Consider the following 10,485-nt stretch of genomic DNA (forward strand, 5'->3'; position numbering starts at 1 on the left):
GCATTTTTACACCAGTAAATAAATATTTAATAATTATCAAAGTAACTAAAACTGTATTATTTTCTATGTATCCATCCAGTTAAAACCAGGTATTTTGTTTGAAAAACTTTATAACTTAATGACAATGATGTAATAAACATAAATACACACAACAACATTTTAATTACCTCTGGGACCATTAAAATATGTGTTCCTTCCATTTTATTCAAATTTAATGAAGAGTTACTTAAATTCTATTAAAACCAGTGTAACTTTAAAAAATATATGTTCAAAGATGATGTGTTGGGGATACATATATTAGTTGATAATATGGGGATATATATATTCAAAAATACTAAAACATTTAATTTCATCATTTTTATGGTGTACTTTTTTATTGTGCCTCATGATTTGCATTGTTGTATAATATCCTGGCTGTTTCTGGTTACACCTTTCCATCTTCGCAAGAGAGTCATGATCATGGTTTTTGGTTCAGTAGTTTTTTTATTCTTTAATGTAATGCAAGTTTTCTGTCATGATCAAGTCTGGGTATCTGTTTTGTTTTTATGGTTCCTTTTGCATCCTGTCATTAGTGCACCTAGTTTGATTGAGCTGATTCACTTTACCTGTTCCTGATTAGTCTCTCAGTGTATTTATACCTCTTGGTTTTCAGTTTCCTTTATCAGATCCTTGTTTTTGCTTTTTTTTTTTGTGTTTGTTTTGTGTGTGTGTGTGTGGTTTTTCACTGTTGTGATTCCTGACTTTTGAATTAAAACAATAATTCCTGCATTCTGTTTACCTTTGGGTCCTGCAACTGGATCCTCACCTATGCAGCACCATGACAGAGTGGCTTGAACAAAGGAGCCAGAAAGGAGGATGCCCATGTGAAAACCAATCAAATTGCTAAACAATACAAGGATAGATTTATTCAGTTTATATATATAAAAAATAATAAATTGTTAACACCTTGCACATTGAAATTTCTTCAAAAAGGTAAAAATATGTATATATACAAGCATGTACACCTGCGTCTTTGAACATTTATCATAAATGTACTGATCTTTGGTATTTAGCTACATTTTACGTTTTTAACTTTTTATTGTAAAAAAGAAGAAAAAAAACAAAAAAACAAGACAAAACAAAAAAATATCACATTTATTGTATCGATTATACAAAGTGACTATCACAAAAATGGATTCATAAACTGAACTTTATGCTCCTCCAGAATTTAAAAGCAGTTGCAGAAACAAAGGTGTGAATCAACTTCAGTTTAAAGATGCAGAAATTCAAATTGCTTCAGTTACCAAACTCTCCAACTTCCCCTCCTCTGCACAGCTGGACACAGTAAAACTTGTACTGAAATATTGCAGCTCTATTTTTCCGGACTCATGGGCCAGAGCTATTCCTGAATATGTGCTTTGTTGTCCTGAGTCTCCAAACACAGCCATAGCTGTCACCCTGAAAACAGAAAACTCCAGATATTAACACACAATGAAACAGATATAGCAATTATTTACACATGCACTGGTTGTCTGTGTGGTGTTACCTATCAGCATTCATTCTCTCTGTGACTACAGGTTGGGCATCATTTTTCAACAGGTCCCATATATGGAGGTTTGAGGCGGCATCGAGCACACAGAAGACCGTCGGCCGGGTCTGAGCCCACTGCAGTGAGACCACCGGGTTTCCAGCTGTGCTGCTCCTCCACTCTGCCACAGGCTGCTCATGGCTGACTGTATGCAGCCTGATGCTGCCATCTCCACATCCGACCTAGAAAGAAATTAACGCATACGCAAGAAACCACATCTAAAGATAAAGTACTCTGTAAATAAATGTGTCTGGAATGAATTATATTTGTAGCACATGCTATGACCAGGGGTGTTTTATAGCACAGGATAGCACAGAATAAGATGATGAATACCACTAATGCAGCTTGCTCAGTACAGTACAGTTTTTTTCTGAGAAATAAACAAGATGTTAAGTTTACAGCCATCGGTCTTTATGCTAAGCTAAGCTGCTTGGAAAATAGATCCAGCTTCAAAGCAGGCTCGCTTGATTATCCATCCATCCATCCATCCATTGGGTCCATAATGGTAACATTATGACAAAATTGCCCTCCTACCAAGAACATATGCGGTTTGAAGGGAGAGAAGTGGACTGAGCTGACATCAACAGGTCGCACATCACCCTCCACAAACCGGTAGAACTTTGGCGACGCCTTCAGACCATGGCTTGTTCCATGGCTGACCAGACCCTAGACAGCAATGACATGAGTGTCATAAAAAACAAATTGGCAGCATTTTTTAAATACTTGAAGAAAAAAAAATACAACATGCATGAGTTATTCTCACCAAATTGGTGCCAAGAAAGAAATGATTGGAGTCTGTTGGATGGAACTTTAAAAGCAGTGTCTGTGACGGCCATGTTTTCTTTACATCTCGTGCTGATGACCTGTGGTCAGACAGAGCGAGAGACATTGGAAAAATGTAAAAAGTCATAAGCTGGTGGCAGTAACATTCCCAGCCAAAAACAAAAAGCAAAAGTGGAACACTACTCGATCTGTTTATACAGGACATGACCATAAGTATGTTCCCATCAGATGTCGAGGTGATAAAACATGCAACAAGATCGCATGACCACAGCTGAGCAGCTGTGCCCCACTGGGCAAAGACACTGTGGGTTATTTTGAGGCCAGTGGCTCGCAGTGACAGACGATCATCACAAGCTATCAATCTCACCTCTCAGCAGTGAGAAGAGAGGAGCTGTGAAGCAGCTTTACTTTGCCCCCAGGTCGAAGACCTGCAAGTAGGAAAAAGGAGAGAGGGTGAAGGCTGATGCACGTATGAGAGAAATATGAGAACATGTGTGGAAAGAGAGAGGGAGAGAGCTCTAAAACGTTATCTCATGACCTAGATCTGTTGGAGAGCCAGCCTCGTTGACATTTGGGAGCTCTACCACCACCTAAAGGACACAGAGAGGAAAACATTAAAATACCTGGGTAGAGAAGAGTGCCATTCTTTCATTTAGTAGCATCAAATAATAGCTGATATTTGTTTAAATTTTGATTGATTTGATTTGATTTGAAAAAAATCTAATACAACAAAATATGCCTTGTTAAAAAAAGTGGGAAGAGATGAAGAGAACTACACTTTTAATTATTTTTAAGGTTTGTTGAATTTAAATTAGGTTATATGTTGGAAAATTTTGATGACAATTTAAAACAAGTCTAAAATTAATGAAATTTTCATACTCATTAATAAATATAAATAAATACGCATTTTAATGACTAGATATTTTCTATTAAGTTGGGGCAGGGCTGTGTTTACCACCATGTTGCATTACATATTTTAGCATTTGGGACTAGTGGGACTATTCGCAGCACTTTTGAAAGTGAAATATGCTCCTATTCTCACTCAAGAAAAGATTTCAACTGTGCAATGCATCAAAGCCTCCTTTGCCTTTTTAAAAAATGTATTTCTTAAGGCGACATTCAGTTAAACACCCACAGATCAAGTTAAGCAAATCTTCTCTTTTATTTAAGACCTACAAGAGTGACTGCTAGAACTGAACCGACACACAATATTTTACCTTTGCACAAGATTGCAGTTTATCCGGTTAGATATAAAAAGTAGTTTATAGACATACAATTTTCTTACATCTCACATTACCAAAACAATTTATGTCAAGCACACTGTGGATGGAAACAGCGGAAAATATTGTTTTACTACATGTTTAACTGCACCTTCACTTATTGGATTACTTGTATGAAAGTAGCTATTATGAAAGGCTTCATTTTTCTCTTTTCACTCTCAATTCTCATCTCTCTGCAGTCTCTGGTGCATTTGTTGAAGAAGCTGCAATTGCAGTGTTTTTGTCCACAAATGTCTGAAGCACCATGAAAAAATAATGTCAAAGAGCACCATGGGGGAGTCACAAGCTGTTAGAGAAAAGCTACAGGAACATTCAGCTGGTATCAGATTAACGGAAAGCAGTGCATGTTAGAAAGTGATGGACAGTGATAATGATATGCTTGAAAAGTGTAACCAATGCTGAAACTAAAAGTATGTGTGCGGTGTCTGTGTGTTCACATTTGACTTATTTATGACTCTAAGAAGTGATTTTGGAAGCAAATTTAAATACGACAATTTTTTAAACCCCTATCAGCTTAAATGGGCTGCATAGTTTTCCAGTGGCCCACTCTCCAGGACTATTCCCATTAAAAGTTTTTTTCTTTTTTTTTGTTTCCAAACACACCTCAGATTGAAATCTGCTAAAAAAAGAACTCCACTATTGCTCCACCTACCCAGAAATTCAAAACCCCACTTTCATCCAAAGACGCCAACTGGAATGACAATCCTGTAGACTCTGGATCATAAAAAAAAATGAAAAAATGAATTAAATATGACCTTACTTGTAAATACATAGCACACAACACACATTTCCAGTCATACCTTCCTCAGATGCCAGAAGTGGGACCTGTGCTCTCAGTCCTCGAGCTACAGTGGAGGGAACAACTTCGACAGATGTCACAGGTGAGAAATGGGCTGAGGCAGCCATCACTGCATCTGTGTTGACAGGATGACAAAAGAGAAGGGATCAGCTCTCACTGTATCTTTATTACTCTCATGTAGGAAAACAGCTCTGATCTTTCAGTTAGAGAAAGGGCAGATGGAGGGTCTGTTTAGCATTTGCAGTGAATGATTTTTACACTTGCTGGCTGCTGAGCCACACTTTCTTGAGACCGGAGTGTGAAAGTGATATATGTTCAATATAAAGGGGCTTCATGGTCTTAAAACAAGAACTCTAAACATATCTGATGTAAGGCTGAAAGACAGAAGGATCAGTGGTAGATTTTTAAGAATAGCTTTCTTTTTATAAGGATAAAATGTGAAAAAAAGGCAGGATATTTATGATCTGGGGTGAAAAAATTAATAAAATGAGTGCTAACAAACCAGTAGAGAAAGTAGGCAGCCTCAGGATCCACTCATCCTCCCCAATTTTTAAGCAGTAATGGTTACTAGCATGCTCCCTCAGGTCCCACAGCACCACAGAGCCGACTGACGTCCCTGCAAACACAAGTGTGGCTTTTCCAGGACTGAAACAGCAACACTGAACCTGGAACACAGAGCATTTCCAGGGGTTAGTGCTTTGCATTTCAGAGATGAGTTGATATTGAACTTAGGCCAAGTCCACAAAAAGCATTAATGGGGACTACATATTAAAGGGCTGGTTCATATTTTCAGCTAAAGCAAAAATAGTTTGCATCTTAAATATGTATCTCTTTTAATGTAGTCTGGATTAATTGTTATGCAGAAGATTGAAACACAAAGAGATGGCTTAAGGATTAATTTGATTTATATAACTGAAATCATCTGTCATTGTCAAAACTGTTTAGTCCATTTCAGAGTATTAATAGCAACAGAGGGAGCAGACAAACCAAGGACTCCATGCCATCGGTTACTTGCTCTAGCCACTAGAGTCTGCAACCACTTCCAGGCCAGCTGAGAGATGTAGTTTCCCAAACTAGGCACCCAAGAAGTCCTTATTGTTCCCTCACCTGCCTGCTACTATGCACTGCACCAAATACCTACTCTGGATACCTTGGACATTGTAAGTGATGTTTGTCCAAGCCATCCCAGAATGTGCTTGAAACATCAGATAACTGAAAGTTTACTGGCTCTGGACTAAGTTGCATTTTGAATAACCGTGGATTGTGTTCCCTTATCCCTTAAACTAAAACTTTAAACTTGTGCAGGCTCCTCTGGCAAAATTAAAGAAATGTAAAAACTAATCTCACAACCAGCTTCACAGAATTATTACCTCAGATTCATAGACGAGAATCTTCCGAGGTCTGGACGGCTCCCAGATGTTCCAGACACAGATGATGGTGCTGCTGTCGAGACGCACTGCGCTGGGCTTGGCTGTGGGCATGTGGACTGACATCATGGTGTGTCTCTGAACCTGAGAGAAGTGCACCAGGCTAATTTGCCGACCTGTAATTGAAAATTAAAAGATGACTATTTTTATGGGAGGACCTGTCTTGAGCAGGTGACCTGCAGCATGACAGCCTGTTTTGAACAACTGCTGTTCTACTTAGTTTAACATCTAACAAAATACCAATGAAGTATATTTGGTCTGTGACTATAACATGTACCATGAAGAAAAGGCAACTTAGTGTTGAGCTGCAAGCTTCCGTCACTGAAAGACAGCGAGTCTGTTTGAGTTTTCAACTTTCTAAGGGATTTTCTCTCAGCTTGATCCTCCTCCAACAGCACAACCATGACCTTGACAGAGCCACAAAAGACAAAAGAAGTCAGCACCAACAGCTGGAAAAGATTATTCAACAAGGAAGTCACAAAAACCGTGTAAGGAATATATGATCCATTTAGAAACCTGTGAGGCTGAGCGTAGAAATGATGTTAGACGCTGTGAATCAATGTTCACATTACTTCTGGTTTCATCTCTTGCCCCTTGAGAGAGGTTTGAATCTTCCAAAACATAAGAAATACAGTCAGTAAACTCTAACTGAACATTAAACACACTAAATTGATCAGAGAATCATATTTGTGGCTTCATACCCCCACAGGCTCCATGGTGCTCTGGAGGATGCTGTGTCCACTTCTCACTCATCTCTATTTCCTCCGTCTGGATGTCTCGATCAGCATTATCCTCATTACACTGAACATATGCCTATCAGGGAAGACACAATCACATGTTATATAAACATGCAAAATTTCTCTTTTAAAATAATAATATTTTTTAAAATAAAACAGAAAATAGAAATGATCACTTACCTGTTTGGTATTTGCATTTCCAAAGTTTCTGATGTACATATCATATTCACTGACAGGCGGCAGATCCAAGAGACAGAACGTCATGGAAAAATCCAGATCAATTAAGCGAAGAAGCTCAGTGCTTCGCTTCCTGTATTTAGAGAAAACAAAATACATTGGACGTACAATAATATATACTCCCAGATTGTTTCTGAGGGGAAAAAATTCCCAAGAATCAAACTTTATTACGATAATTTGTTTGGCATTACGTATTTTTTGCAAGTTTACATACTTCTGTTTTGTAGCAACTTTCTGGCTGACTTCACGTTGCTTTGCAGCCACAAAGTCAATGAATTTTCCACGTTGGGAGGATGTACTCTTGGTCTTTTCAGAGCCTTTAAACAAATCAGTGCCAATGTATAATAACTATGTTAATAAAACACATGGAATTCACTGACTTGCATTTACCAAACTACCGTACACCAAGTCATTTTTGCACCTTTGGAGACTTTAGGTATGTCTTCCTCCTCTCTGCTTGTACTTTGTCTGGGCTGAGCTGTTCCAGCTCTCTCATTTTCTTCAGCCATAGCTCTCTGAATGGCCTCGATCTCCTTCCTCTGTTGTGCTGTCAGCTCCTTTGTCTCTTCATCTTCCACATCTGGGTGCAGCAACTCCTCATCTTCACTTTCCTCCGCATTCTCATCCATCTCCTCAAAATCCTCTTCGTAATCCTACAGAGAAATCCCATTTCTCAGTTAATTCATATAATATGTTAAACTCCAAAGTCCAACATGAGCACAAACTGACTACTCACCAGTTTCTCAAAATGTAAATCGATAAAAGCATGCAAAAGTAAATAAATAAGTAGTTGTTAAAAAAAATATTCAAACCAGTTATATAATTTACAGGTAAACAGGTTGTTGCATTTTTACCTCAAAATCATCTTCATATTCTTGTTCTGCCAAATCTTCATCATTAACAACCTACAGATGTGAATAAAACACGTTAAGCGGGAGGAACATTAAAGAAACTTTAGTCACTCATGCAGACACGTTATGGGGCACATGGATGGATTACTTAACAACAAATCTCTGCAGACACTTTAACAACACCCCACATTTTTCCTACAGAGGAGCAAGACATTCAAACGCTTTGAGATTACAAAAAAAGCTGATATATGTCTTTATTGTCATTTTATGTCGCTTGTCAGTGCTTTTGTGTGTCTTCGGTAAAGTTGCATTTCTGATGTTAATGGTTTTGCATTTATTTGCATTGCTATGATAATTTCATTGTTTACATTTGTTGCCGCTTTTTTTAATTGCAAACTAATTAATTACATATTGTCATCATTTGAGGTGAATGTGGTCAGTTTAAGTAATTGTTAAAATCTTGTCCATGAGCTCACTGAAAATCCTCACCTCCAGGGTTGTTTTCCAGAATCTGAGCTCCTCTTTTGTTGTCCCGCTATTTCTGCTGTGGTTTAATTGTATATTTGTATATGCAATATTAGCTTACAGAGCCTAAAAGGTAAAGAGATATAATTATAGCCTTTCTTCTTCTTATATTCAAAAAGTTATTATTTCATTATAGTTCCTCAAGTGAACAGTAAAAAGAGCATTCATTAATTGAAAATATGTGTCACAATTATTAGTCAACTAATATTTTATGTTTGTGACAGCCCAACTAACCAACATGAAATGTTAAGGGCTCCCTCAAGAGACAGAGAATCTCATTCAAGTCCATTTGAATTTTTGAGTACCTCAGTCTGTGCCCACAGGAATGTTCAGGTCACCCTCCATGTCAGACAACATGTAGCTGAAAGACCCCCAGATTTCCCAGTTAGAAGTGCGTAAGAGGTCAATTTGCTTAATTTTTCACCTCAAAATTACTTTTACGTTTTTTTTTCTCTCTGCATTCCTTCTATATTTTATATTGGCGGTCCACTGCTCAGAATCAATTTCAACTTCCTATATTTTGGAAGCAGAATATAGAAGACAAGCATAAATTAGAATATCCACAGCACTGGCTTACTGTTTTGAGAACCATGTGACCAATTTAAGGGTCTACTAACCTTTGTCACTGCCTCCTTCTTCTCATGCCTGTGACTTTTCTCAGATGACAGCTTCTTTGAGCTGGTTCTGTCTCTATGATTGTGTTCGATGTCTTCTTCTTCCTTGTTTTCTTTCTCTCTGTATCTAATCTCTGCGTCCTCTTCCTTCTTTTTCTGCATTTCTCTGCGTTTATTCCTTTCAGTTCGGTCGCTGTTACCTCGGGAATGCCTGACCACTTCACTTGATTCTTTCAAGTCCTGATGCTCCCTGGATTCACTCCCATGCTTCTGCTTTTCATCCTAAATGGCAGGAAAAAAAACACAAAAAGAAAGAGTGTAGCTAAACTATACTAATCCCAGTCGTTACCCCAAACAGAACATTTTTTTCTGAAAATGCAAGCATTCATAACTAAAGCCACCACATATACTTACATGATGCCCTCTCTCTTTGTATTTCCATTCTCTCTCCTCTTTGTGTCTTCTATGTTCTTCTTTATAGTCTGAATTAGAAAGGCAGGACAGTTGGCATGACATGGACACTATGATCTTGTAAACATGCCAGATTAAGCATACAAACCTCTTTCCTCTCTCCGCTCAGAATGCTTTCTGTCTCTATGTTTGTCTTGAATGTCTTTGTCCTTCTTGTCTTCATAGTCATTTCTGTGTCGCCGATCACTCTGCTCCCCATGCCGCTTTTCTCTGTGATCTCTTCTCCTTTCATCACTTTCCTCATGTCTTCTTCTCTCACTCCTGTACTCTCGGTCCCGTTCCTCTCTCCTTCTTTCCTTGTCTCTTTCTTCTCTCCGTTTATCCCTGTCTTCCTCAGTGTGTCTCTCTCCATCCCGTAGCCTCTCTTTCTCCTTATCTTTGTGTCTATCCTTATCCCTTTCCCTTTCATGCTTTTCCACTCTATCTCTCTTCTTGTCCCTGTCTTCTCTTTTATCATCTATCAATTTAATTTTTTCCCTGTCCTTCTCATCTAGTTTTTCCCTGTCTTTTTCAGCTCTTCGGGGTTGGGAGCCCTCTTTCCTTCTTGTAACATATTTGTCTGTTTTGTCTTTATCCCCCCTCTCTTTTGTTCTTTCCCTCTCCCTTTGGTCTCTGTCTCGTCTGGATTCCTCTGGGTCTCTGTGGCGTCTCTCTATGGATTCCCCACCACGGTGCTTTCTCTCATTCTCATCTCTCCTCTTGGCATAGTCATCACTGTGGTCTCTCTCCTAAATAATGGATAAGACGAAATCATTTATATTGCATGACTACAATTGTCTACTGCTATAAATCCAGCTACAACAACGCTTTACTCAGAACAACTTACCCTTATGTGTCTTCTTAGGTCAGCGGGTCTCCATGTGTCTTCCTTCGTTAGTTTCTAAACAAACACAAGTTGTATTTTTGACTGACGATTAGATCGACTTCGTTATGAGACAACAAAAGCTATTTTTTTGGAATATCGAACTAAATTCATACAAATTATCAAGACAACGACGCCATCCTGAAATAACGAATAAAAAAAATCCCGCAGTGAGGATATAAATAACATTTCCCAGCTATCCCCTTGACATTAAAAGTCACTCACCTTCTCACTGTGCATATTGTTGTCGTTGTTTTGGTTTTTCAAGCTTTCCAAACGATGAAAATTTGCTGATATTTTTGTAATGACGCCGCCATGATGGTTAATGTCTG

At 38.3% G+C, this 10,485-nt stretch overlaps 1 protein-coding gene across 2 annotated transcripts; it reads right to left on the reverse strand.

The window, feature by feature from the left end:
- Nucleotides 1-896: 896 nt before the first annotated feature.
- dync2i1 (dynein 2 intermediate chain 1) lies at nt 897-10,485 on the reverse strand. 2 transcript variants are annotated; one of them, XM_041967531.1, is made up of 23 exons: nt 10,379-10,485; nt 10,118-10,171; nt 9,380-10,019; nt 9,235-9,302; nt 8,824-9,102; nt 7,685-7,735; nt 7,567-7,572; nt 7,252-7,483; nt 7,045-7,147; nt 6,774-6,903; nt 6,558-6,669; nt 6,373-6,467; nt 6,134-6,263; nt 5,800-5,972; nt 4,932-5,094; nt 4,431-4,544; nt 4,283-4,344; nt 2,889-2,940; nt 2,718-2,778; nt 2,331-2,430; nt 2,102-2,233; nt 1,526-1,749; nt 897-1,437 (listed from the first exon to the last, which is right to left on the reverse strand). In XM_041967531.1, exons 1-23 carry the CDS (start codon nt 10,391-10,393, stop codon nt 1,266-1,268), a joined length of 3,168 nt encoding a protein of 1,055 aa, XP_041823465.1. In that variant the 5' UTR covers nt 10,394-10,485; the 3' UTR covers nt 897-1,265. The 2 variants fall into 2 exon arrangements, with proteins under 2 accessions (XP_041823465.1, XP_041823466.1); XM_041967532.1 differs by lacking the exon at nt 7,567-7,572.

This window comes from Melanotaenia boesemani, chromosome 18 (assembly GCF_017639745.1).
Source record: "Melanotaenia boesemani isolate fMelBoe1 chromosome 18, fMelBoe1.pri, whole genome shotgun sequence".
Taxonomy (NCBI): domain Eukaryota; kingdom Metazoa; phylum Chordata; class Actinopteri; order Atheriniformes; family Melanotaeniidae; genus Melanotaenia; species Melanotaenia boesemani.

Coding starts and splice junctions, on each gene's coding strand:
- dync2i1 (XM_041967531.1), bottom strand. Junction 10,020..10,117: donor ACCTAAGAAGACACATAAGG/GTAAGTTGTTCT, acceptor TCCATTATTTAG/GAGAGAGACCACAGTGATGA. Junction 9,303..9,379: donor TGAGCGGAGAGAGGAAAGAG/GTTTGTATGCTT, acceptor TTTCTAATTCAG/ACTATAAAGAAGAACATAGA.